This window comes from Eucalyptus grandis, chromosome 2 (genome assembly GCF_016545825.1).
Source record: "Eucalyptus grandis isolate ANBG69807.140 chromosome 2, ASM1654582v1, whole genome shotgun sequence".
NCBI classification, from domain to species: Eukaryota; Viridiplantae; Streptophyta; class Magnoliopsida; order Myrtales; family Myrtaceae; genus Eucalyptus; species Eucalyptus grandis.
The window spans coordinates 38,435,030-38,461,442 of record NC_052613.1 but is presented as its reverse complement, the minus strand read 5'-3'; the positions used below and the strand labels follow the sequence as shown (position 1 = coordinate 38,461,442).

General features: G+C 41.3%; 5 protein-coding genes across 5 annotated transcripts; 2 read left to right on the top strand and 3 right to left on the bottom strand.

The window, feature by feature from the left end:
* Positions 1 to 2,328: 2,328 nt before the first annotated feature.
* On the top strand, positions 2,329 to 3,933 carry LOC104432668 (protein OCTOPUS-like). The gene has a single exon (XM_010045157.3). The coding sequence runs from the start codon at positions 2,329 to 2,331 to the stop codon at positions 3,931 to 3,933; it is 1,605 nt and encodes a 534-aa protein (XP_010043459.2).
* Positions 3,934 to 5,952: 2,019 nt separating this feature from the next.
* On the bottom strand, positions 5,953 to 6,967 carry LOC104432667. The gene is made up of 2 exons (XM_010045156.3): positions 6,784 to 6,967; positions 5,953 to 6,592 (listed from the first exon to the last, which is right to left on the bottom strand). The coding sequence occupies exons 1-2, from the start codon at positions 6,815 to 6,817 to the stop codon at positions 6,138 to 6,140; spliced, it is 489 nt and encodes a 162-aa protein (XP_010043458.1). The 5' UTR covers positions 6,818 to 6,967; the 3' UTR covers positions 5,953 to 6,137.
* A 4,961-nt stretch (positions 6,968 to 11,928) lies between these two features.
* Positions 11,929 to 13,758, top strand: LOC120290711 (uncharacterized mitochondrial protein AtMg00810-like). The gene is made up of 2 exons (XM_039307079.1): positions 11,929 to 12,106; positions 12,782 to 13,758. Exons 1-2 carry the CDS (start codon positions 11,929 to 11,931, stop codon positions 13,756 to 13,758), a joined length of 1,155 nt encoding a protein of 384 aa, XP_039163013.1.
* Positions 13,759 to 14,294: 536 nt separating this feature from the next.
* Positions 14,295 to 19,221, bottom strand: LOC104432666 (beta-glucosidase BoGH3B). Its single transcript, XM_010045155.3, has 9 exons — positions 18,866 to 19,221; positions 18,398 to 18,626; positions 17,963 to 18,053; positions 17,397 to 17,542; positions 16,695 to 16,938; positions 16,408 to 16,512; positions 16,128 to 16,310; positions 15,640 to 15,841; positions 14,295 to 15,160 (listed from the first exon to the last, which is right to left on the bottom strand). The coding sequence occupies exons 1-9, from the start codon at positions 19,032 to 19,034 to the stop codon at positions 14,673 to 14,675; spliced, it is 1,857 nt and encodes a 618-aa protein (XP_010043457.2). The 5' UTR covers positions 19,035 to 19,221; the 3' UTR covers positions 14,295 to 14,672.
* Positions 19,222 to 21,941: 2,720 nt separating this feature from the next.
* On the bottom strand, positions 21,942 to 24,342 carry LOC104435303 (sugar transport protein 6). Its single transcript, XM_010048081.2, has 4 exons — positions 24,153 to 24,342; positions 23,672 to 23,991; positions 22,625 to 23,251; positions 21,942 to 22,421 (listed from the first exon to the last, which is right to left on the bottom strand). Exons 1-4 carry the CDS (start codon positions 24,271 to 24,273, stop codon positions 21,981 to 21,983), a joined length of 1,509 nt encoding a protein of 502 aa, XP_010046383.2. The 5' UTR covers positions 24,274 to 24,342; the 3' UTR covers positions 21,942 to 21,980.
* Between the last annotated feature and the right edge of the window lie 2,071 nt (positions 24,343 to 26,413).

Genomic DNA, 26,413 nt, shown 5'->3' with positions numbered 1-26,413 from the left:
TTGGACAAACTTTACTCACAAAGTCGGTTTATAAATCACTTCATTTATTGATCGGCACGTACCTGATGGGGCTCACGTCTCAAATTTTTTCAGAAATCCCTTTCGTACTCGCCACGTCTCTCTCCTCCGTTGCACCCTTTTCTGTCTCTCTTCTCCGTCGATCTTTTCTTCTTCATATCAAGAGACAAAAAAGAGACCACTTTATGGCGCGGCAGAGACACTGTTAGCTTTTCCACCTTCACAGCTCAAACATAGCACCAAAAATGGGCAGCTTCTTCGAGCGCTTGGATGCTCGCGACCAATAATATGGTCGTGTGGGGTGATGGAGAAGAGAGTGATGGAGGAGAGAGACAACGTGGGGTGATTATGGAGGGGAGAATGCAAGCGAGAAAGAATTTTTTGAAAAATCTGAAATATAGACACCATCGATCCATCAATAAATGGAATGATTTATCGCTAAATTGACGAGTAAGGCCTACCCAATATTTTATCGACAAAGCAATCCACATCACCAAACACATGTGATGTGAGCTGCCATTTGGTAGAAGGACCAACTTAAGCCAAATTTTATAAATTTAGAGACTATTTTGGAAAAACATTAAACAATGACAATGAAGATCAAGCTAACATTTGAGTTTGAGTAGAACTAGCGTCATTGCCCTTGTGTTTTTTTTCTTATTCATTTATATTTTTTATTGTAATAACATCGTTATATAAAATAAAAGGAATTTTCTACTTTTAAAGAATCACAATAATTTTTTTGATATATTCGACAAACACGAGTTGATAATTATATTTTTCTCTCTCACCTACTTTGGTTTTAAACTTGAATCTATATCTTATAACTACCTTAAAAAAAAGTTCAAACATGAACAAAGACGCCCAACACCAAAGGACCACTAACACTCTCATTGAGCCCTAAAAGAAAAAGTAAATTAGAAAAGAGAAACAACACCCGATTCATCAATAAATTCAAGATGCATTTGCTCGGTGAAAAATAAATAATTTAAAAAAAATTTTCTTAAAATTGATCAGTCATATTGCTTACAAAAATAAATGAACAAAAAAATATTTTCACTATCCACAAAAATATCTAGACGTAAATTGTCGTTGATGATAAATAACCTTTTTAAGTAACCAATCATTTCAAGTGAAATAAACGATTATTTTTCTAAATACTGTTTTCCTTAGCATCATTCATGTACATAGTTATCTAAGTTTCAAAGATATCTCGAGATTATTCCTTTGTAATTGCTCACAAGAAAGGTTATGATCTTACTCAATATGACTTTAAATTTCACAGCACTTACAGACATTTAATTAGTGTGAATTACAAACTCTAAATTTTGCAAACATGTTGCACTGGCTTTTCTATTGTGACTGGACTCGGTAATTTGGTAGAAGTTTGACTTTACTTTATTGACCAAACTACCATAATATAAAAAATTGATTAACTTGCTAGATACTTATCGATCTCAAGTCTTCTATGTTAATAGCGTTAATGGCTCTTTATTTACCGGGGCACAAAAGAACTTGCTTAGCGTGCTTAAAAACTTACTAATGTCAATCAATTACAAGTTTTGGGAAAGCAACATAACATTAAATACTGCCGCATCCAAACCATCAAAAGTTTAAAAAATTGATTTATATTCCAATTAGATTCGAAAACGACCGTTCATTTTTCTTATTTTTCCCGAGAAAAATCCATTTTCATCATGGGTTATCGCAATGTAATAAGTACACATGCAAAAGATCCTAGAATCACCGGAGTTTATCAATAGTTTGAGAGTAAGAGATGTTTCTCTTGGCTTTTCACTTTTTATTTTATTTTTTAAGAATAAGTGCAATATAAATCATAAAATTTATTATGAAAGTATAATTTAACTATAAAACTTTTAAAAAGTACAAATACATTATAAAACTTGTTACAAAAGTGTAATTGAGTTTTATAATTTTTAAAAAGTGTAATTAAAAATTACAAAGATGCAATTAAATTATAAAATTTTTAAAAATGTTAAAAATTTAAAAACTTGATCCGATCAATTTTGATAAATTTTAGAATTTGAATGTATTTTTTGAATTTTTTAGGATTTGATTATGCTTTCGTGATAATTTTTATGATTTAATTGTATTTTATTGATAAGTTTGAGGATGTTCAATGTACTTATTTTTCATTTTTTAATTAATATTTTTTTGCTTAGGGCGGGGGTCTACTCTACGTCAACTGCCACAGCTCCCACCTGCAAGTGTCACTTCACTCTTCGCTTGCGGTTTGCTGCAGCTGCTCCTTCCCCACTCAACACTCCATCGCTCTCCACTCAATTCGCCATGCAAACGCAATCGCCTCCGTCACCGTCAACCACCCTCTACTCCCGCCACCGGCCTTCCCCCTGCCGCCACCGCCGCGCGGCCAGGCCGACCGCCCCCGGCCTCTGCGCCGCGTGCCTCCGGGAGCGCCTCGCCGTCTTCGACGCCGCCAACTGCCGCGGCGCCTCCAGTCACTCGGTCCCTCGCTCCGTGGCCGACCATCTCCACCGCAGCAAATCCCACCGCGAGTTCAATTGCGGCGCCGGCGCGGCTCGCAGGTCGGCCGAACCGCGGCGTAGATCGTGCGAAGTCGTCGCCGGGACCAGCCTGATCGGCCTCTTCAATCTGGAGGATGGACCGAGTGGTCGGGGTGGGAGTTCTGCGGTCGGGGAGGGGAATGGGGAAGGAGAGATTCGGATCTGCGACAGCGATGTTGAGCAGAACGAGGAGGTCGGTGACGGAGGAGTCTGTGATGATTTCGAAGAAGGAGCTGAGTTGAGGACGGTGAGGGAGTTCATAGATCTCGAGTGGGAGACTAAGAAGCGCAGGGACAAGGATTCGAGAGGCTTTTGGGGGGTGGCTGCGGTTTTGACGGACAAATTGAGGAAATGGAGAGGGAAGGAGAAGGTCGCGAATCTAGGTCCAGTCGGACTTGTCAATGGCGGCAATGTGGCAATTGGAGACGAAGATGTACATAAGGAGAAGGTCAATCGGGAGGAATTAGGAGATATGAGAACCGACGTTGGAGAATGTGGAATGGGGAGGAGATCTTGTGACTCGGAATGGGTTAATGGTGGTAGGATTTCTCATGATGTGCCTAGGGCTTCTCTGGATGGCCACATGATTGGCAGGAGTTCCATGTATCGGCATCTGAATCCAGCGGTTTCTGCGGTCAATGATGTGAAGTTGGTTGATGATCAATCTGAGGATGGGGTGTCCGAGGAGAAGTTGAGCTGTGTCGATGAGAATGGCAAGAGTCCAGGTGGGCATCTCCACACTAGGCATTACTACAAGGAGCCAGCGGCATTGCAAAGGCAAAGGAGGAGCTTCGAAAGATCGAATTCTCACAAGAGGGACAAACTTGAATTTGAGGTTGATGATGCGAAGCCATTGCCGAGGTTGAAACTGTCGCCCGCTGCAACGGAATTGTTTAATGGCACAAAATTGCTGATCACCGAGCAAGAGTTAATGGATTGGAGGCTTAAGTCAGTCAAACAAGATGATATGGTAACGCTTGAATCCGCTTTTCAGAATGCTGCTCCTTTTGTTGGCAGGCAGGACCAAAAACGGTGCAAGAAATTGCAGTTGCTGGGTTGGCGGAAGGCCTGGAACACGTGGAGTTTGATGCACTCTAGAGGTGAGAGAACGGATGTCAATAGAGGGATTAGTTGCATTGCTGGAGAGGTGGACAACCAGTTGGTGGTTACTGAGTCTCGGCAAGAGCAGAACAATGTTGCCAAGGAAGATGAACCGATTGGTAATATTACCCGGAGGCTTAAGCTGAGTAATAGTGTTACTGCTAGGAGCAAGAGTGCACAATCATATGGGCATAACATTGACAAGGGCCTGCGACCCATCTATCTTTCTCCATTAAGGACTTCTAGAAGTAAATCAGAAAGGATGTAGGCTGTCTGCCGGAAAGAGTTCTTCGTAGTTATCACCGGTTAATGTAACAGAGACAGACTGTCTCAATTGTGTAAAGCTTGAGTAAATTTTATGCAGTTCATTGTCTCTTTTGTTCTCTGGAATTCATTGTCTCAAAAAGAAAAAATCATTGTTTAATACATATCTCATAGTTCGGTTGCTGCTGAAATTCACATTAGCTACAGCATTGTCCATGTGCTGAGAACAGGATTTAACAGTTGCTGATAATCACTACCGGTTGAAAATAACTGTCTGGTTCGATATCGTGGTTTGCACCAGTGGTTGGAACTTTTCTGGCCTCCAGGGCTCTTGACATGAATGCTTTCTAATGCTTTGAATTTGTTATATCGCATAAACGCAATGTTGTTTCTTGGACAGAAAATCCAGTTTGCTGAAGTTCGAAACTGCTGAGCTGAAGTATGAAGCCTCTGAAATTTGTGATCCTTGCAGAGCCATCAAAATGTAGAAAATTTCACGTATGTGCAAACTTCGGAGAACTGTTTCTATAGTTTACATATATTGTTGCTTTAGAAACCGCAATCGAACATTGCCTATCTATTCTTTGTTTCAGCTACCTATGTACTGACTAGTGCTCTGGCTCCCGCGCTTGGTCTCCCATTGAACCCAGTAGCTGTTGCTGAGGGTGAGAAACTTCTGTCCCCATCTTTGTTTAAGATAGACTCAATTTGGCTCAAAGGCAATGGTCCATTTTTGTTAGTGGCTTTTAGCCATCCTTTGCTGACCTTAGCTTTGTACGTGAAATTAAAAAAACCAGAGGTAAATTCTGTCCCAATTCATACTCTTCTAATTGATAAAAAAAAATCTGAAGTGAGCCAAAATGTGATGACAGGTCAACAGGCAGTAGAAGGTCATTGTTAAGTAAGAAGATGTAGGCCAAGAAAGCTGACATAGCTAAAGGTGTTATTGTGCCTTCTTTGTCATCAGGGACAGATTTATTGCATCACTTTACTGAAAATTTTAGCTTGTTGACAAGATGGCAGCTGCTTGCCTTGAGTGCATGTTGTGCTTTCTTCCTTATTCTATCTTTCTGAATTATGTATCGATTTGGTCTTGTCACATAACTGATATTCTATATCTTCTCAAGAGCAAAAATCCGGAATGGACCTCGTTCTCTCTTAATTTATTCTGTGTTAGGGTAATAACCCATTTGATTTAGTAGGAATATGGTTATATTGTGAATCGAAGCAAAGTGGGATGGGGCTAGGGCCCAACTTTTATTCACATTTTCTTTCGGTAATAAGCATCTAATCACTTCAGATTGAATACGGAACATACATTCGTTCAATTATACGTAAGCTAAGTAGTTAAAAGATTAAAAATAGCGATCAGAGCTTAGCAAAGCTAGTTTGTAAGGGAACAATTATGTGCTATGCTTTCCAGAAAATGTTTCATCCTCAAGAAAAAAATTCAAGCAGTACCATATGGGCTGTCCGAGGCTTTTGCCCAAAGGACAGGAGGTTGAAAAGGAAGCTAACAGTGCAGTTGACGAAAAAGACCGTGATCGCACCTAAAAGAAAGTTAAAAAAGTGGGTGGAGAGTACAAGAAAAGCGACACAACCACACTTTGATGAAGTACATCAAATTAATTGAAGTAAAAAAATATATCGACGAATGCAGCGTTCGGTAGGAGCAAACACCGAGGCTGAATGGAGAGGAGAATCGACCTTGAAATTGTGAAAGATTACAATGACGTCCTTTTGAAATTGGTGTGACGATGCTTGGTTCTCCTACAAAGGTCTCTAGCCCATGACTTGGGATGTTCTCTTTTCGTAAGTGTGTTAAGTCTACGCTATAATTGAGTAAATCTGCAGAGTTGAAGCTCAACTTACCGGCTACTGGCTGAAGCCCATCTTGTAAACTAATTATGTTTCAAATTAAGAAGTCGAAAAGGTCAACCGAAATTCCACAGGGTTTACAAGTTGATATGACTCTAGTCTCTTATTATTTGTTTAATTTAACAAAAGCTTCTGCGATCCTCCAGACCAGATGACACCGTCGAAATTTTATTGAGAGTAGAGGTTTCAAACAAAGCTAAAACGCGAAAAAGCTAGATAAGAGGCCAACCACATTGTACTCAAACTTGGTCAGCAAATTCAACACCCCCAATTTTGCTCATGTAGCGTTTCTACTTCATGACATGTTGTCTATGTCTACCACTCCCGAGTTCACTCAATATCATATCCTTTCTCTTGAAGTTCCGCAATGACCTCATTCCTCATCCTAAGCCACAGCTTCTGAGCTTCCTGCTCCAGCTTCTTGTCCTGCAACTCCTTCTGGTAGTTGTAAGCATCCTTATCGGTTTCGACAACCCCCTTGGGCCCGATGGTCGTGCCGATCATGCCCCCCTTGGCAACGAACTCTTCCATGGCTTCTTTGTCGCCCGGGTACGGGAACTGTCGCCGCTCGTACAGGTGCGCCAGCTCTCTCTCTTCCTTGGGCCGAGGCTTCAGCGTCCACCATCCCAGGGGCGACGTTTCGTTGTAGAGCCAAGCGGCGCCCATGAGTGCGGACGTGGCCAGCAGCCCCTTGCCCAGCTGCTTCCAGAAGTAGCGGTCTTCTCTGCCCATTCCTATTTTGCTCAACACCTTCTCGGCATCGAGCGATTTGATGTACTGAAGCCCTGGACAATCGTATTTTTACATCAGGAAGGAAGAAGTTTGTAGATAACCACTGTCCAAACGGGAGAGACCCATTCGAGCAATTCATCGAACATCTACGGGGCGCGTGGCGTGCCTCGAAGGAAGAGGCTCAGATCGGACTGGAACCTGCGATGAATCACGCGATAAAGGAATCGAACTTTCGTAAGCTCACCTGTTTTGGCTTCGTGGAATCGTTTACGAACCATTTTCAGGAGTGCAACTTAGAATCTTCAACGAGCTCGGTCGTGCTGCAATGGCTTGTTCCGAAGAATGTTGGTCCTCGTCATGCGACGAGGCGGGAGAAAATGAGGGAAAGTGAGAGAGGGAAATTGGAAATCATTAGTCTTTTGATGGCCCATTTGGCATGTCCATTGCCACCACGGCAGCGCAAAAATGGATCCGTCAACTGTTTTTCATCCACGCCCTAAATGAATACAAAATGAGTAAAAAAAAAAAACTTTTTTCCATAAATGAATACAAAATGAGTAAATTTCCTACCAATTTCGAGTTAATAGAAATAGTTTTTTTTTTCTCTAAGAACAGAAAATACGTTTGGTAAATTTGCATAATTTTTTTTATTTCATTTAATTTTTCAATATTTTTATTATATATATATTTTTTTTTTTTTTTTTCTTTTGGCCATTCGCCGGCCTAGGCTATGGCTGACGAGGGCTGGCGACCTCGCCGACCCTCAAGGAGGCCGAGCTCGCAAATCTAGGCAAGGCTCGGCCTCATCGGGCTACCTCTAGGTCGACGTCACCTAACGGTGGCCCGGCGAGACCGAGCCTCGCCGGTGACGCTCCGGCGAGGTCACTGGCCCTCAACGGCGATGGCCGAGGCTGCGACTAGTTAAAAAGAAGAAAAAAAAAAAGAAGAAAAAATGAGAAGAAAAAATGTTTCTCGAAAGTATTCCTAAGAATAAAAACAAGTTTTTTTCGAGTTCTTGTTTTGTTTCAAATCTGTTCACGGGAACAAAAGTATAAACAAACATGTTTCTATTCTTTTTTTGTTTCCCGAAACAAAAGAACAAAAATTTGTGTTCCGGGGAACATAAACACAAATAAACAAACACACCCTTAGTTTCTCGTGAAATCAAGTTTCTCTCCATATATTCGTGCCGTGTCCTTGTGTGATTTTCATATCTAAAATTATTAAATATATGGCAACATAAACTCGGGTGTAGTCAAATTGTGGTCACTTTGGGTGCGTTTGGTAATATTTCTATTTAAAAATTGTTCCAAAAAAATAAATAAAAAAGTGTTTCAATTTCGGAAACAATTTTTGAACAAAAAAATGCCTTTGGTAAATTTGTTTCGGAAATAAAATGAATAGAAACACGTTTGGTAAATTTGTATAATTTTTTTATTTCTTTTATTTTTTAATATTTTTATTTTATTTTTTCTATTTTCTTTCTTATTTTTCTTATGTTCTTATTTATTTTTCTTTTTTTCATTTTTCTTCTTTTGGCCGGTCATTGCGCCGCCTCGGCCATGGTCGGCGACCGGCCAACGGGGCCGGCGGCCTCGCCGTCGGGCGAGCTCGGCCTCGCCCGGATTTGGGCGAGATCGAGCTCGCCCGGTTAAGGCGAGGCTAAGCTTCGCCGGGCTGGCAACGCTCGGCCTCGCCAGGGCCGGCGACACTCTGGCGAGGTCAGATGGCGAGGCCGGCGACGCTCCGGCGAGGTCAAAGAAAAAAGAAAGAAAAAAGAAGAAGAAAAGAAGAAAAAAAAGAGAAGAAAAAGAAGAAAAAAGAAAAGAAAGTGTTTCATTGGAAGATATGCCTGAAGATCACCCGGATTTGATCTAAATTGATCATCCGCCAGATTTTGATCTTAATTGATCTAATCAGATCAATTAATATTAGACAGAATTGTAGATTTGATTTATAGAATTTTTTATTTCCTTTCTTCATGTACACTCTGTATTATAATTACAGAACATTGTATATCGATTCAATACAATTGAAGGAATAGAAAAACTTCTCTCAATCCTTCGTCTCTTGCATCTTGCTTCCTTTACGCATTCTGTCATGGTATCGAGCCTTCAAGCTTCTGAACCCGCTTCCGCACCAACTTGTTCTTCGAACTCTCTGATCTGCAAAAGAGATTTACGAAGGAATCATTTTTCGCTAAAAGGAAAAAGAAGCAAGCACAAACGATTACCATGGCTCACCTAGCAAATTCATCCTCAGCCCTTGATGTTTCATCCACAGAAGAAACTACGCCATAAATCTCAGAGGCACAAAGCCATCTCGTGCCGATTCCCACAACTCAACAGCAACCTCAGACTCAAGGCATGCAATGGCCATTCTTCCCGGCTCAGTCAAATATGGGGTTGCCCACTGCGGGTCATCCTTACCAATGGGTACCGTATCCATGGTACGTTGGACCAAATGCATCATCGCCGGGGATTACAGGCTACCAAAGTAGCGTTCAGTCCGACGGAGGTCCACCAGCCACGAATGGGGCAAACCAGACCGCCGGAGCAGAACAAGTTGGTGGGTCGGACGAAGCGGATCCGGGATTGAATCCCTACCCGAATTTCTCGCATACGAGTCATGGAATCGGATCTGGCGGGTCGGGCTCAAGGACGAATCCCTACCCGAGTTTCTCGCCCAATTTTCTTCCTTTTCCGATCGCGGCAGTCACCGGCCGACCGGAATCTGGAGATCCTCTCTACGTATCAACAGCCAACGGTCTAGAACTGCGATTAATCACCTTGCAACTGACTGGACCAGAAACTTATTCCAGATGGTCACAGGATTTCCGGCGAGCCCTCGTGACAAAGGACAAGGACGGATTCCTCGACGGAACCGTGCCTGTTCCTTCGGACGAGCGACTGGCCCGACACTGGAGAAAATGCAACCACCTAATCCGATCGTGGATTGGCAATTGCGTCTCTCTAGATGTCGCCGCTAGCCTCCCACCAACAGAAGATTCGAAGAAAATGTGGGAGAATATCAAAGAAATGTACGGAAAATTAGATCAAGCAAAAAAAATTTCACTCATGCAGGAACTCGGTGAATTCAAGCAAGGAAATCTGACGGTTATAGCTTGTTACAACAAGCTATCGTCGCTTTGGAACGAGCTCGAAGCCACAGAAGAAAAACTCAAGGGACCGGCGGAGACCCTCGAACAGTATAGATCTATAAAGGAGAGGGATAAAACCACTCGTTTCCTTTTGATCTTAAACGAAAATTACCTGACGTTTCGATCGCAGATCCTAGCGATGGATCCCGTCCCTCCTCTTGGAAGGATCTTTCAACTCGCTGTCTAGGAAGAAAACCACCGACTCGCAGCGCCGGAGCACAAGGGAGGAAGCGACAGTGTCGCACTTGCACTTCGCAGCGAGCGATCGGGTTTCAAAACCCTAACGCGAGAGAGAGAGAATCGAGAAACCTTAGGGTTTCAAGGGAGCGGCGAGAAGACAATTAAAAAGGGAGGCACCTACGGTCTAGATTTCTCTCGCCGATCCAACGGTGTCCAGGAGGCTGATCTCTTCGCGGAATCCAACGGCGCATATAATCCCGCGAAGAGAGAATCGAACGGCCAGTTTTTTTTAGCATCGAACGGCCAGATCTTTTCAGCATCGGACGGTCAGATTTTTTCCGCATCTTCAAGGAATTTTGGCCAAAATTCGAAAGGGAGAGGTAAACTATATTGCGAATATTGCAAACGCCCGCATCATACTATAGATAATTGCTGGAAATTGCATGGAAAGCCAAACGAAAAAGAAAAAAGAAAGAATATTCTGCAGCTTACCAAGTTACTGGACTCAGTAATGATCGGCCAATTTCCTATGGACAATATGAGCAATTAATGCAGGCTCTACAGAAGGCAGACATCACAAGTAAAGGAGGCAATTTTTCAGGTATATCTCATTGCCTGATAAATTCTATTTCAAGGAAAGCCTGGATAGTGGACTCAGGAGCAAGTGATCACATTATTTGTGATAAAAGTTATTTTTCTGATATACATAAGGAGCTGAATATTCCTATTTCTGTGCAATTGCCAAATGGCAACATCACTAATGTCACCTTGACAGGCACTGTTCGATTGAGTCCTCAAATTACTCTTCGAAATGTCCTCTATGTTCCTGAATTTCAATTCAATTTTATCTCAGTGTCCAAAGTCTGCAAGGAAAATTCCTGTCGAGTCTTCTTTGATTCCGATGCTTGTTTTTTTCAGGCCCTTTCGACTGGCAAACTGATGGGCTTGGGTAATCTCTCGGAAGGGTTATTTTTTGGAATGACCTTCCAAATCAATTTGATTTTTCATCAATTGTTTTGAATAAAAATCATTGTGTAATGCTACTACCGATGATAAGAGCTTCCTTTTACATTCAAGAATGGGTCATAGTGTTTTTTTTCCCTATTCTAAATGTCATATATGTCCAATGGCAAAACAATCTCGCACTCCATTTCCCACCAGTAAGAGTCACTCCACTACTGTCTTTTCACTACTTCATGTCGATGTTTGGGGACCTTATCACACGGCACATCGTGATGGTTCGCGTTTTTTTCTTACTATTGTGGATGATCATTCTCGTGCTACCTGGATATTTCTAATGTAGTCCAAAGCTCAAGTGTATGCTAATATGAAATCCTTTATCATTCTGGCCAAAAATCAGTTTGGAAAGACAATCAGACGAATTCGCACTGATAATGGGAAGGAATTTTTTAACCATGAATGCAGCTCATTTTTTCTATCTCATGGGATTCTCCATGAAAGTTCCTGCGTATACACTCCACAACAAAATGGAGTTGTAGAACGTAAGCATCGTCATCTATTAGAGGTTGCCAGAGCACTGAAGTTTCAGGGATCCATTCCAGATATTTATTGGGGCGATTGTATCCTCACTGCAGCATATCTTATCAACCGGATGCCAACTCGAATACTGGCTGGTAAATCACCTTTTGACTTATTATATGGAAAAAAACCAGCACTTGATCACTTAAGAGTTTTCGGTTGTTTATGCTTTACTGCAATTGTGGGACCTCGAGACAAAATGAGTCCTCGTGCCAGAAGATGCATATTTATGGGTTACCCCAATCTACAGAAAGGCTATCGTGTTCTTGACCCATCCACAGGGGATTTTTTTGTGAGTAGAGATGTTATTTTCCATGAAGATATTTTCTCATTCCAGGAAAACAAGGAAAATTTAACAGTTTCAGATAAATCTCGTAGTTCTTCCCATCAGGAAGATGTTTTCCCTGAATATTTTCTCACAGGATCTCCAGCTCCAGTTATCCCCCGACTCAAGCAATTCCTCCAAACCCATCATCTCATTCACCTCATCCGACATATCATGAGGAAGAGATGGAAGGTATGCCTAGAACTCTGTCTAATGCGGACCATCCTTCTGAGGTTTCGGTAGACACGGCCATAGGAGAACCATCTCCTTCACCTCCAGAGCATCCTCCACGTCGTACGGGACGAGCCACCCGACCACCGACCTGGACCAAGGATTATATCTGTGCCTCCCTTAATTCGCCAGGTATTCACTACCCAATCTCCTCATATGTCTCGTTTGATAGACTCTCGTCTGAACACCGATGTTGCATTAGTCGGATTTCCGATGAAAGGGAACCATCTAGTTATAATGAGGCTTCTAGAGATCCCCGATGAAAACAGGCTATGGCAGTAGAATTACAGGTATTGAATGATAATCAAACTTGGGGACTGGTCCACCTTCCCTCCAATAGAAAGTCTATAGGCTGCAAATGGGTTTATAAGATCAAGTATAGAGCTGATGGATCCATTGAGCGTTACAAAGCTCGGTTAGTGGCCAAGGGTTATACTCAGCGAGAAGGTTTTGATTATCATGAAACCTTCTCCCCAGTTGCTAAAGATGTCACTGTTAGATCTTTCTTATTAGTTGCAGCAATCCATGATTGGTCCTTACACCAAATGGATGTCCACAATGCTTTTCTCCATGGCGACTTGGATGAAGAAATTTATATGGATATTCCTCAGGGCTTACGGAGACAGGGGGAGAATAAGGTATGTCGTCTCCGCAAATTCCTTTATGGACTAAAGCAAGCTTCTAGGCAATGGTATGCAAAATTTGCTAAGGCTCTCATCACTGCGGACTTCAAACAATCCAAATATGATTATGCCTTGTTCACGTGGACTGAAGGTACGTCATCTATTTACTTAATGATATATGTAGATGACATTCTTATTATGGGAAATGATGAAGCTGCGATAGAGAATCTTAAGAAATATTTGCATACCACATTCCATATAAAAGATCTGGGAGCACCAAAATACTTTCTTGGAATTGAGATTGCCAGATCTCACCAAGGAATTTCTCTCAGTCAGAGGAAGTTTGTATTAGAAATTATATTAGAAGCAGGTTTATCAGGATGCAAACCAGCAGTTATTCCAATCAAGCAGAATACCAGATTAATTGCAGCGGATCATGACAAGGAAACATCACGGGATGATCCTATTCTTAAAGATCCAACAAGTTATCAGAAACTCATTGGAAAACTCATATACCTGACTATGACCAGGCCTGATATATCGTATGCAGTGCAAAATCTCAGCCAATTTATGCACAAACCGAAGGAATCTCACATGAATGCTGCCTTGAAGGTTGTAAAGTATTTGAAGAAGTGTCCAGGATTGGGAATACTTTTGTCTAGAAAATGCAACATGGAAATGACAGCATATTGTGATGCATATTATGCGACTTGCCCTATGAGTCGAAGATTTGTCTCTGGTTTTTGCATTAAACTAGGAGAATCACTTCTTTCATGGAAAACCAAGAAGCAGGCAACGGTTTCTTTATCTTCAGCCGAAGCAGAATATCGAGCCATGGCAAAAACCACATGTGAGATTGTGTGGATACGAGGTTTACTTGGAGATCTTGGAATACAAGTTAAAGGGTCGACAAAACTGTACTGTGACAACGAGTCGGCACTAAAGCTTGCAGCCAATCCCATAATGCATGAAAGAACCAAGCATATAGAAGTAGATTGTCACTTCACTCGAGAGAAAATCCAAGAAGGGATAATCGAGACAAGAGGGATTGGAACTGTTGAACAACCGGCGGACATTTTTACCAAACCTCTATGTTCAAGACAGCATGCATATCTACTAAGCAAGTTAGGCATCTTAGATATCTACAAGCCACCAGCTTGAGGGGGAGTGTTGGAAGATATGCCTGAAGATCCGCAGGATTTGATCTAAATTGATCATCCGCCAGATTTTGATCTTAATTGATCTAATCAGATCAATCAATACTAGACAGAAATATAGATTTGATTTATAGAATTTTTATTTCCTTTCTTCATGTACACTCTGTATTATAATTACAGAACATTGTATATCGATTCAATACAATTGAAGGAATAGAAAAACTTCTCTCAATCCTTCGTCTCTTGCATCTTGCTTCCTTTACGCATTCTGTCAGTTTCTAAATTTTGTTCCAGAAACAATAAACAACTTTTTTTGTTTCTTGTTTATGTTCGAGATGTGTTTTTGGGAACAAAAATAATTTTGGAACAAAAACGTACACAAACGCGTTTCATTTTTTGTTCCCAAAACAAAAAAACAAAAAAGTTGTTTAAAAACAGAAAAAAGAAATGCAAACAAACGCAGCCTTTGTCAGCATTTCCTCACCGGACCATGTGATGTTGTGGCCGGTAAAGATCGCAAATTTATGTCATAATCGATAGTGGATTCTATCGCAACCATACTGCCTTAACTGCTTATCATTATCCATGCCAATATGGCAATATTACAATCACTCAACAGTGAGAAACCGCAGTTCTGGAAAAGTAGCATACAAATTATACGATTCCCTTTTCCACTCTGACGCTTCTAGAATTTCAACAGGAATTTAGGGGACATTGGACCTGAAGCGATTATTCATGCAAATGCGCTCTAATATCTAGTTCAGAGCTTCTAGAATTTCAACAGGAATTTAGGGGACATTGGATCTGAAGCGATTATTCTTGCAAACGCACACTAATATCTAGTTCAGAAGGCATTTTTCGACCGGACCAGCTACTTCTCTGTTGGTCATTAACTTCATCACTCATTGAATTGCCTCGTCATCGGGCTTCTTTCTTGCATTTCAATCCGAAACCCAGGGGGAACAAGGGATCATAGGAATTAGCTTTATGGTCCATAGGCACTTGTTCAACCGTTCTAAACCACGAGATGGGTAATTGACCTTCGAAATCATAGTCGCCGAAGACCACATCTGTGATGCCTGTTCCTTCGCTTCCAGGTAACCAAGCAGCAACAAGAGCATCTATCTTCTCCAGAACATGTGGTTCTATGACCAAGGGTCTTCCAGAGACGACAAGTACGAGTGTAGGTATTCTCTCGGCGACTGACTTTATCACGTCCGTTCCGTTGAATGGGATTGCAAGTTCGGGGTTATCACCGAGAGTTTCTGCATAAGGACCTTCACCAACAGCAACAATAGCAAATGTGTAATCATGACTCGCTAATGTGGAAGGAGATGGATTTTGCTCGTAAATCACTTCTGTGTTGCCTCCAACTGCTTCCTTGATTGCATCTAAGATAGTCGTACCTATAGAAAAAAATGTTTCACGTTCATCAGTAATAATTGTAACATCACTTTGAATGAAGGCATTATGAAAAAGAGATGTCTGAAATACAGTTGGCAGGTTCAATATTTTTAAGACACAGCTCTACACAATTAGCATTTATATCTTCCTCATGCTTCTCAAGCATAAAGCTAAAAGGTGGGTTCATTGTATATAACTAGGACATGAAGATAGCCAAAATAGCATATTGTATCACTAAAACCTAAAGAGAGGTCAACATTGTGAAGAAAAGAAAGCTCGAATGCAGTAAAGATAATGCAGAGTATCGCAAATTCTCTTTGCGGGGTACTCATACACAAATCTGTTGATATCTAGAGACTATCTGTACTCCTATTTCCATGATGCATCCACTTTCATCCAACGCCAAAGTAAATCTCTTTTACTCAAAGCAAATATGTTGTGCAATTTTAACCATAGGAAAGATATAGGGAAGGATGGATACCGATTGTGATCCTGCCACTGCTTCCATGCCAAGTGGCAGTCCACCCTCCACATTGATAACCTAGATCATCAGCATGACTTCCTGCAACTAGAATTTTCTTTGCATTTTTATCTAATGGGAGAAATGGTTTCATTGGATCCTTCCCATTCTTCAACAATACCAACGACTTTCGAACTGCTTCACGTGCTAATTCTCTATGCGACTGCCAAAAGATGATTAAGGTCAGACTGTTTGTCCAGGCCAAAGTAAAATATACTTATTAATACATCCAGGCTGAACAATTTTAGATATATCACTGGATATCTTAAAAGACAAAAGATTCAATTTTTAAGAAGTATCCTAGAATTTCATTTAATATCCAGCTGCTGTAAAATCTGCGAAATATACTAGAGTGCCCAAAAGTTAGCCTTGATGAGATGGTTGAGCACATCTGCATAATTCATGACAGCTAAAGTATATCACTAACATGGAAAATCCTTAAAATTTACCTTGCAACCAACAATCTGAAGCAATGATCTATCAGAAAAAGGATGCTCAAATAGACCAGATACAAACTTGACTCTCAGTATCCGTTGAACGGCATCATCTATTCTGGACATTGGTACTTCCCCTGATTCAGCCAAGGCTGTCAAATCCTCTGCAAATTGTTCATGTCTAAAAGGCACCATAATCTGAAAAAAGAAAAAGAAAAAGGATGTACGAGTTACCACATAAATCAGACATTACGGATCTCACTTAATAAATATCATCGTTACCATTGGTCTTTACCATGTCAATCCCAGCATTAACTGCCAGAGAAATACTCTGACGGTAGTTTGAGCCATGAGGTTGACTGAGTCGGTCAAGTCCTTCCCAGTCTGAAATGACAAAGCCCTGCATCAACATTTCTGTCACATCAGTTGAGTGATCACATTTATGAATCTCAATGTGTTAAAATAAAGTAGAAGAATTGCAATGTCGTTCCCACAGAATCTAGCACCATACAATCTTCCAATTTCTTTGTGTCAATTGACAATCTCTGCCATTCAGTAAATGAATTCACTGGGATTCCTCACCTTAAAACCTAACTTATCTTTCAAGACCTCTGTCAGGAGAAAATAGTCAGAATGCAGCCTGCGCCCATTCCAGCTAGAGTAGGATGCCATGACTGTGCAAACACCTTGGGAGATACAATCCAAATAGGGAGCCATATGTATCCTTTCTAGATCTTCATAAGACGTTACGGTGTTCCCCTCATTTACACCACTTTCAGTTCCTCCATCTCCAACAAAATGCTTGGCACAAGCAATAACATTGTTTCTGGTGTCAAATGAGAAAGAAACGATGACTTTGTTAGGATGTAGAGAAATATTGAGTTATGAGAGATTAAGAAGTGAGAGAACTGAAGAGCATATTGACAAATATAACTACAGGAAATTATGGCTGGGACGAGAAAAGGCAGTTGAGAGAGAAAAGTAGATGAAATATTAAGTGTTTAACACCGCTCCTCAACATGCTCAAAAATACACAATAGGCAAAGCGGCATAGAGCACACTGGCAGACATACTTTCAACTCAGAAAAGCCAAGACCGATGGCTCCTCATCCCTCATCTATCAGCTTTCAAGCAAATTCCTAGAATGCTATCACGAGCCAATCAAAAATTAGGAATCGCCAAAAAACATCTATTTTCATGAGGTCTATATCACCTTTCCAAACTGACATGACATCGGTAGATCATCCTAGAAAGGTTCAAATACCAGATAAGGTCTGTCTTTACCTTCCAGCTACGAAAGGATAGCCCTTTGGGTGCCCTTGGGGTGGCTGGCCCTGCAAACCTGCTACTATTGGAGTCATCTTTCTAACTATATCAGTGTCTTCACTGTAGCTCTCATAAGATCTTCCCCATCTGGGATCTTTCAGCACCTGCCAGAAGCCATTCAACCAAAATTCTCAACAAACTAGGATTAACAGTGAAAATAAAATGATGAGAACAGAAGATTTGTGAAAAGAGAAGAGATAATCATTATAGATTTGGAACCAGATCAATAGCTTGAACTTGATGTCAAATAACTCTTGAAGACCATCCGCATGACAAAGATTTTGGGTTAACATAATTGTAGCCATTATGGTAATTGAAAAACAAATTTGCAGCACTTCCTTATTCAATTCGTCCATGTGAACTTCAATAAGCTAGAGTAGTGAGCTCTCAAAGCTACACTAGCTAACAAAATCATCTACGTCATGGCTTTACCCCTCAAACGAGAATTTGTCATCAAGCTGGCGAGCCTTGTTATAGAGAGATGAATACTAGTGCGTAGATATAAAGCGAAAGAAATCACTTACAGCCACACATGGAGCAAAAGTATAAGGAATGCCACTTGCTCTGACTTCAAGTGCAGTTGCGACCCCAATCCTCCGAACTAGCTCCGCATCTCTATCAATTGTTTCAAAAAATTAGGTTGTTCAACAACAAAATTATTATGACAGAGTAAAAAACAACAACGACATGATAATGTGTATTTTAGTCTTGACCATAACATATCAATAACCCATCTACCACTGTAAAAGGATAGTTTAGTTCCTTTATAACCCATTTTTCTGTCAATGCCCCAGCATATCAACTGTCATTTTGTTCTTAAACTGCCAGTCTTTCCTCTCCATTCCATCCATCCCTAAGCAAATCCTCAGAGACTATTGACTGAAAGACTAGCAACATTAGAGAGGACAGCGAGTCCAAACTTTTCTCGAAGCCTCGGAAAGAAAGTAAATGAAACTGACCTAGTGGCTCCAAGGCCAATGTTGTGAGGGAATATCGTGGCGCCGTATATACTATTGTTGCCATGAACTGCATCAATCCCGTAAATAAGCGGTATTCCCAGGCGGGACTCCAGCGCCGCCTTTTGGAATCCATCCACCATGTCGGCCCAATCCGACGACAATGCTTGCTTAGATGACTCACTGCCTATTACCCCAAATGGCCCACTGCCTCCAGCACTGAGTATACTCCCTGCACCAAACTCTCATCATTCGCTCGAATTTATCTCCGAAACCGCGAAACCGGACCAAAGAAACCGACTTTCGGCAACAGAAACGCCATTCGGATTGAACCGGACCGGAACCGCTGTTAGGCTCACGAAGTCGGCTCCAAATGCGCGCGCATGCCAATGAACAGGCGATTCAAACTAGGCCCCGGCGAACGGAAGTCAAAAAGAGGAGGAGGAGGAGGAGGAGGAGGAGGAAGCATACCGATGGAGAGGCCGGAGAGCACGGAGGGAGTGGCGACGCGCCTCTCGATTTGGGTCATCTGGCCGACCTTCTCCTGCAGCGTCATCCGGGAGAGCAAGTCGTTGACTCGATCCTCGATGGCGGCGTTGGGGTCCTTGTACACGCACCTCGCGTCCTCGGCCGAACCCATCTCTCGGCTGCACCCCTGCGAACCGGCCGCCCGCCGGATCCGATCGATCGAGAAAGCAGGACTCCCGAAGCTTATCCGATCCGAGGCACGACGATCGGCGTGGTTGGCTTGGGAGGATTAGGTGGTGGAGTGAAGCGAAGTGACGAAGCGAAATAATGCGCGAAAATGTTGTTACGACTAGACTGAGAAAGACACGTTTTTTTTTTTTTAACTAAGCGGGAAAAGGAGGGTAGATGGAGGAGACAAACACGAAGAAAGTGCAGCAAGCAAACAAACGACGTTGCTAACTAACATTCGCGGTGGCGGTTGGTAATTGCAAGTCAAAGCGTGCATGGCTTTTAACCGTCGGAGACTGCTAGTTAATCATTTGTGCTGTACGCCACGTGCTCTTTTATCTTTCGGAATGTCGACGATTCTGGACAGAGTATATTCAGGACTACCCATTAATGATCGAATGCAACGTGCGATGTGCCTATTTCCGGCGATTTCCACTGCTTCCCTCGGACCACGGCGAGGCTGGGCTTAGGCATTTTGGCCTCGTTGGAATCAAAGATTTGAACGCCCATTTCGCCTGAAGTCCTTGGCTAAACGCAAATGTTTGGTTCATTTTTTTGCACGACTTTGGCGAAATGCAATTACATCTCCAGTGGCTGGGCAGGCCTTTAGCCCAACGTGCGGCTCTTGAGGTCTTCTTTTAGCAAGTTGCATCTTCGAAATGCAACTTCCGGTTTGTTCATCTCTCCATGTGGAGAAGCCAATCTACTGCCCGAATAAAAATAAATATAAAAATAAATATATTTATATAAAAATATAAATTTTATATTTGATATAAATATATAAACATATCTATTTTTTATATTTTATGTTTATATATATTTTATATAAATATAAACATATCCATTTTTTATATAAATATATTTTATGTTTAATAAATAAATATATATTTATAAATATAAACATATCTATTTTTTTCTCCTATTGTTTTTATATAAATATATATTTATATAAACATATCTATTATATATATATATATTTTATGTTTATATTTTTATATAAAAATATGTTTATATAAAAACATAAACATATTTTTATTCAGGCGCTTCGGCCGCCGAATTCGGCGGTCCGGTATAAATATATAAACATATATTTTATGTTTATTTTTATATAAACAATATAAACATATCTATTTTTTTATATTTTATGTTTAATAAATATATATTTATAAAAAAATATAATATATATTTATATATATTTTATATATTTTATATAGATATAAACATATCCATTTTTTATATAAATATATTTTATTTTTAATATATATATATATTTATTTATAAATATAAACATATCTATTTTTTTTATTGCTTTTATATAAATATATATTTATATAAACATATCTATTTTTTATATATATTTTATGTTTAATAAATATATTTTATGTTTATATGTTTATATTTTTTATATAAAAATATGTTTATATAAAAAATATAAACATATTTTTGCTTTTTCAATTTAATAAAAGTTAATTACAAATGTAAATTTTACCAAACGGTATTTTGGCCAAAGTTGTTTTTAATGCAAATTTTACTAAACGACATTTCGTTTTCTAAAACCCCATTTACTCAAAGGTATTTGCATTTCGCAAATGTATTCCCCAAAAGCCGAACCAAACGGACCCTTAATCTGGTTTTGTCGAGAGCCGGTGCTGGGTCCATTTTCGCTCACCGTGGGCCGCAGGAAAGGACATTTATCCCCCCGACGCCTGAAAGTTCAGGTGCGTTTGGGAATCCTTTGCCTTCATTCGATTAGGGAATGTGGGAGATCGGATTTTTCGTCACCGGGTGGTCCAAAATGTGCAAGATCAGCAACAGCGACATTGAAGGAAATATTCAAGAAATCGGATTTTGCGATGGTATGACGATTTCAGTGGAATTCACAGTGATTTCGCAGGAGATATCAAGCCGCGGTTGGCCACCTTGTGCGTTTGCTATTGAGTTTGCTGAGCTCAATCGCACCCTGAATTTGTGCTTCACCATCCCCGCTCAATACGGCTTCAGCAACCAATTTATCCATTCCTCTCTCTCTCAATCTAGCAGTCACGGACGGAAATTTAAAGCTCAGGCAATCATGGCCACGAACTCGAAGCTCTAGTAGCCATTGCCACAACCTTGAGGCCAAGCTGGAAACTTGAGCTGCCTAACCTCCCCCAAGCCCTGGGTTCGAGGTCGAGTCCCATGGCCGAAGCGGTCATGAGCCTTGAGGAGAGGGGCAATGATGAGAGAATGGAGGCATTAATCGACGAGTGGGATCCATCTTAAAGAAAAGACAAAAGAGAAGTGGAGAGGGAGAGAGTTGTCAGCAATGGAGAGGAGGAGAGTAACGGTGAGATAAAGGGAAGCATTAATTGATTAAGTGGGACCCATCTTGCCATTTAGTTGAGTGGTTGGCTGATGGGGGTGGAACATGAAATCCACCTAATATTTTCTTAAAAGTTCAGGTGCGTTTTGGAATCCTTTGCCTTAACAGGGAACGTGGGAAATCGCATTTTCTTCACCGGGTGGTCTAAGACTAGCGAGCACGATATTGAACGAAATTTTCAAGAAATCCATTCACAGCGCTCCACAGTCACGTTGCCATCTTGGCGAATGAAGCCGGAGATGATTATGGGACAACCAATTACGAACATCATCTACATGTGCTCAAAAGAGCATCAAGCATCATCTTCACCTAGCATAGCAATAGCAGTGTCTTACCGAACTTGGTATTCGGTGATCTGAGCTTAAATTATGCACAGACAGAGCTCGGTCGGAGGGATTATGTCGAGGCGCATGATTATTTTTCAATCCAAAATGTACAAGTGAAGGACTAAAGACTAGTGAACCTGGTCGACCTTGCATTCCTCTCGGACTCAGTCAGACTAGAACCCCTAACAAACAGTACATGATTTTAAAACCCGACTTTTTGGTTATCATCTTCGTCCTTGAAGTACTTCTTCCAGAACCAGTGCTTCTTCCATACTCTCTCATTCATTTCATCTATGGGGATGCCCTTTGTCTCAGGAAGCATGAAGGTTGCAAAACAGCCCATCACGACGATCCATGCGGAGAAGAAGAAGAAAGTCGCTGATCTCATGGTGCAGAGCATGGTCAGGAACACTTGAGCGATGATGAAAGTGCAGAACATGTTCATGCCAACGGCGAAGAAGAAACCAGCACTTCGCGTCTCCAGTGGGTATATCTCACTGGGGATGAGCCAACCTAAAGGACCCCATGACCACGCGAAGCCAGCCACGAAGAAACTGACCAAGAAGACCACGAAAAGGGCGTACCCTTTTGGAATTTCGTTGGTGGATTTCAGGTGTATCGCGAGTGTGATGCCCATGGTACACTGTAAGCAACCAAAAAGGGTAAGAAAAGATCGTATGCCAAACGCAAACTCAAGGAAGTTAATGCCATAGAGAATGAAGCAATGAACTCAAATAGTGGAAACTGGCAAATAATGTTTCTATTTTGTAACTCAAACAAGTCAGGAAGGTGATGAGATGAAATTCTGAAAACTAAATCTAATTGTTCTGGACGGCCTGAACTGACCTGGGCGACGAGCATCTGAATTGCCGCCTCGATGAGCAATACCTTTCTCCCGCATCTATCCACGGTAAAAATCGCAATGAAGGTCGACATCACATTTATAAGACCCGTGACCACGGCAGACAGAAGAGAGGCATCGCTGCCAAAACCCATAGTTTGGAACAGAACCGGAGCATAAAACATTATCACGTTGATACCAGTGAATTGCTGGAAGATTTGGATAATTGTTCCACATATCAATTGTGGCCTACTCGAGGGCTTCGCGAGACTTTGGAACGAGCCTTCCGCCTTTTTGGCCATCTCCGTGGCGTGCAAGATTTCTTCGTATTCTGTGTCGACGCTATCCGTCCCCCTAATTCTCTTAAGTGCCCGGAGTCCTTCATCTAACTTCCCACGCTCTATAAGGCTAGTTGGAGTTTCCACTATAGTGAGGGAGCCAATCAAAAGAGCTATGGCAGGAACCGCCGCTCCGCCTAAGGATACCCGCCATCCGTTTGGATGCAACCGAGACGTTCCATAATTGATGATGTTGGCAATCAAAATCCCGACAGTGATCAGTAGCTGGAAACAAATGTTAAGGCCTCCTCGGTAGTTGGCAGGAGCAATTTCTGATATAAAAAGCGGTACTGCCTGTATGTGCAGGAGAAGGGCTGGAGTTATTATTGTTGGTAGTGAAATCTCAAAAGGATAATGTCAAAATGGGTCAGAAGGATTCCATTATAGAGAAGCTTTGCTCGATGTTCCATGAGAAAATTCCTCAAAGGCACTTGGAAAATATGTAGGTAGCCCTAGCTAGTACTACCAGACGATTAAATAGAAAAGATCATAGCAAAGTACAATCCTAAATGCATTTTTAATCAAGTTAGACTTGAAACCCAGCTGTAGAATTCAGTGTATCACACAAACTCATTCTTGAGAAATTTTGCATAGATCCAGCTTAACGAACTCGATCAAATTCAATGAGGGAAAACATGGATGAACTCCTATTATGCACACAGTGTATATGAGCATTATGATCTTCATCTAACGAATGAGAAGATGTTAATTCACCTGGTTCCCAAATCCCACTCCTGCACCTAGTAACAGCCTTCCGATGATCAGCATCGCCAAGTCCCTAGCAGAAGCATTTATAATGGCGCCGACCAGGAAGAAGACGGAAGCGGCCTGCATCGTTGGTTTTCGGCCCACCTTCTTGCAGACAAACGAAGCAATCAAGCTAGCCACAATGGCCGCCAGGTACAGCGACGACGTGAAGAGCTGGAGATACTGGTCATTGAACTTGCAATAGTTGTTCTGCTTGGCGCGGTGCTTCTTCACATAAACGCTCGGAAAGAACTTGATCAGAAAATCGTCCATGGAAGTCACTCCTCCTGCAACCACCATAGCAGCAAAAGTCAGGTCGTTCCCGACGCGATTCGACACGTTCGCAGAAAACACTAGTCGGACGGGCCTAAGGAAAGCCGAACCGATCGCCTCATCTCCATCCTACCAACTCCGGGGCGAAGGAAACGGGCTGAATGCCGACTCTTACCTGAAATGCCAATGTCGTAGCCGAACATGAGACCGCCTAACGCAGCGATTATGCTGCAGATCAAGACCTGGCCCGTGAGCTTGCCGCCGCCGTCGGCACCGACCACCGCCATGGCAGGCATTTTCTCACCAACCCCACGCCACTTCGCTAGCAACCGCCTCTCCCAAGCAAGCGAGCAGAGTTTGTTACCGACGGCGTCGGCGGATGAGCGGACGTCCTCTCGCTTTGCATGGAGGCAATATATATACTTGGGCCGAGACCAATGACGGGCTTACACGCAGAGGAAATCAGTTTCAGGATTTTCGTGATCCTCTGAAACGTGCTGAAACGAATCACGTCTGGATTGGATTTTGTGTCGAGAACCCGGGTTCGGATGAGGCTGACTCGACGAGATCCTAAAATCGCTCGCCCCTTAGCGCTGATATTTCATCTGCTGTTTTGACCTTTCTTCCCCGTTTCTCTGAAAACTGATATTTTCTCGCGTTCTGCGGAACCGGGAGTGTGCATTTGATGAAGAAGAGACCCCCGCTCTCCCTGCAGAATTCCATCTTCCGATCCGAACGGATAACAGTCGACGCATTTAAGAATGCACGAATTTCTTTCATGAGCCCCTCGAACAGACTTAATCAAACAAAAGAAGTTGACAATCTAAATCTAATGATGGGAAAATTGCTTAGTCAAACAAATGAAATTATGGATAATATAAATTTTCGTAAGAGAGATAAATAAAAGTCGGTAAATAATAACAAAGTTGATAACTCCACGTGAAATCATATAAACGATGATAAGTAGTAGCTCAAATGAGGACTAGTAATTTAAGATCAGTTGGCAATTCAATCAAAAGAATGCTAGTGAGTCATTCGAGTAGATATTGATAAAGTCATTTAAGAGTTAATAACTTTGACTCGTTTGTTAAAAAAAAAAAACAAAAAACAAATAAATGCCACTAAATGTATACGAAGCACCGATATTTTTGAACTATCATAAAAAGGGTCGGTAACTTATCGATAAGGTGGGCTAACAGGCATGCGGCCCTTCTGGTAAAGGGATTTGGGGAGAAGGGGCGGATGAAAAACAAAAGCTTATGGATAAAAAGTATTGAATTACAAAAGCTTATGGATTCTCCTTCTTTTTGCCAATGGATTTCTCAATCCAATTCGTCGTAACATTCGTAATGATCAACTTCACGAAGATCCCATTGGATTCTGGAAGCTCGTAGCATTGGTCCAATAAACCCCAATTGGTAACTTTTTGACCCTTTCAATTATTTCATATATGAAACCGCACACAAAAGAAAGGCAGACTTTTTTAAAGTTTTTTTTCCTTCTCTTTTCAGAGAAGAGGGATTTTTTTTTACTTTTCCTTGGATGCGAGCTCTCTTTGGAGTTGAGGCTTTTGCCATTTAAAATGTACATACTTGAATTCTTGTCTAGGAGGGATCAATTAATGAGATAATGATACATACGGTCCCTAAATATTGGCTAAATATGTAATATGTTCCCTAAAATTTTAAACTTTTAATCTATTTAATATGGTTTATGAATTTTCAATTTGTTTAGTGTGATTTATGAATTTTTAGTATATATTTAATTTAATCCGTAAGTTATATAAAAATGTTCAATAGTTCAAATTGAACATGTGCAACCATATCAATCAAATCAAAGATCCATCAACTATATTACCAGTGGGTTACTATTCATGAACCATATTAAATAAATTAAAAATTTAGAAATTATATTGCACATGAATCAATCTTTAGGGATCGTTTGTGCCATTTTCCTCCACTGACATATGTATTCTACTACAAGGTCAAACTTATTTTACCTTTCTTAATTTCTTTGATTTTTTTTTTTTTTTTGGGTGAAATGATATTGCTCTACAAGGCAAGGTGAATCACATGGGAGATTATGGTGCATTTGAGAGTAGCCTTTAGAAGCCACTTTGAACCCCCAAAGATCCTAGAGCCAATGTAGTGGTGTTTGGTAAAAAAATTTCAAACTCCATTTGAAAAATGCCAGCCTTCATAAGGCTGAAAGCCCAAGGCAGGTTAGGGGTTGTCTTGGCTTTTAGCCTTATCGGTATGCTAAGCTGAGGGGGTAAATGAAAAAAATTTCTTCCTAAATTATCCTCATTGGTTTTTCATCTTTTTGGTTTTGCCCTCACTATTCTTCTTCTTCTTCTTCTCCGTGGGTGGTTGCTAGTGAAGGCCAGGCATGGTCACAGTGGCTTAGACGATTGTCGCCGAGGGGTGGCACCACCGT

What these genes read in the sequence shown, in the direction of transcription:
- LOC104432668 (XM_010045157.3), top strand. Translation starts at nt 2,329, where the DNA reads ATGCAAACGCAATCGCCTCCGTCACCGTCAACCACCCTCTACTCCCGC.
- LOC104432667 (XM_010045156.3), bottom strand. Translation starts at nt 6,817, where the DNA reads ATGGTTCGTAAACGATTCCACGAAGCCAAAACAG. An exon ending in ATTCCACGAAGCCAAAACAG is followed by an intron (nt 6,593 to 6,783) that starts GTGAGCTTACGA and finishes ACGATTGTCCAG; the next exon opens with GGCTTCAGTACATCAAATCG.
- LOC120290711 (XM_039307079.1), top strand. Translation starts at nt 11,929, where the DNA reads ATGGAAGGTATGCCTAGAACTCTGTCTAATGCGGACCATCCTTCTGAG. An exon ending in TGCCTCCCTTAATTCGCCAG is followed by an intron (nt 12,107 to 12,781) that starts GTATTCACTACC and finishes TGATATATGTAG; the next exon opens with ATGACATTCTTATTATGGGA.
- LOC104432666 (XM_010045155.3), bottom strand. Translation starts at nt 19,034, where the DNA reads ATGGGTTCGGCCGAGGACGCGAGGTGCGTGTACAAGGACCCCAACGCC. An exon ending in CTTTTGCTCCATGTGTGGCT is followed by an intron (nt 17,543 to 17,962) that starts GTAAGTGATTTC and finishes GGCTTCTGGCAG; the next exon opens with GTGCTGAAAGATCCCAGATG. An exon ending in TATCCTTTCGTAGCTGGAAG is followed by an intron (nt 16,939 to 17,396) that starts GTAAAGACAGAC and finishes ATTTGACACCAG; the next exon opens with AAACAATGTTATTGCTTGTG.
- LOC104435303 (XM_010048081.2), bottom strand. Translation starts at nt 24,273, where the DNA reads ATGCCTGCCATGGCGGTGGTCGGTGCCGACGGCGGCGGCAAGCTCACG. An exon ending in CTACGACATTGGCATTTCAG is followed by an intron (nt 23,992 to 24,152) that starts GTAAGAGTCGGC and finishes TGGTGGTTGCAG; the next exon opens with GAGGAGTGACTTCCATGGAC. An exon ending in GAGTGGGATTTGGGAACCAG is followed by an intron (nt 23,252 to 23,671) that starts GTGAATTAACAT and finishes CTGCACATACAG; the next exon opens with GCAGTACCGCTTTTTATATC.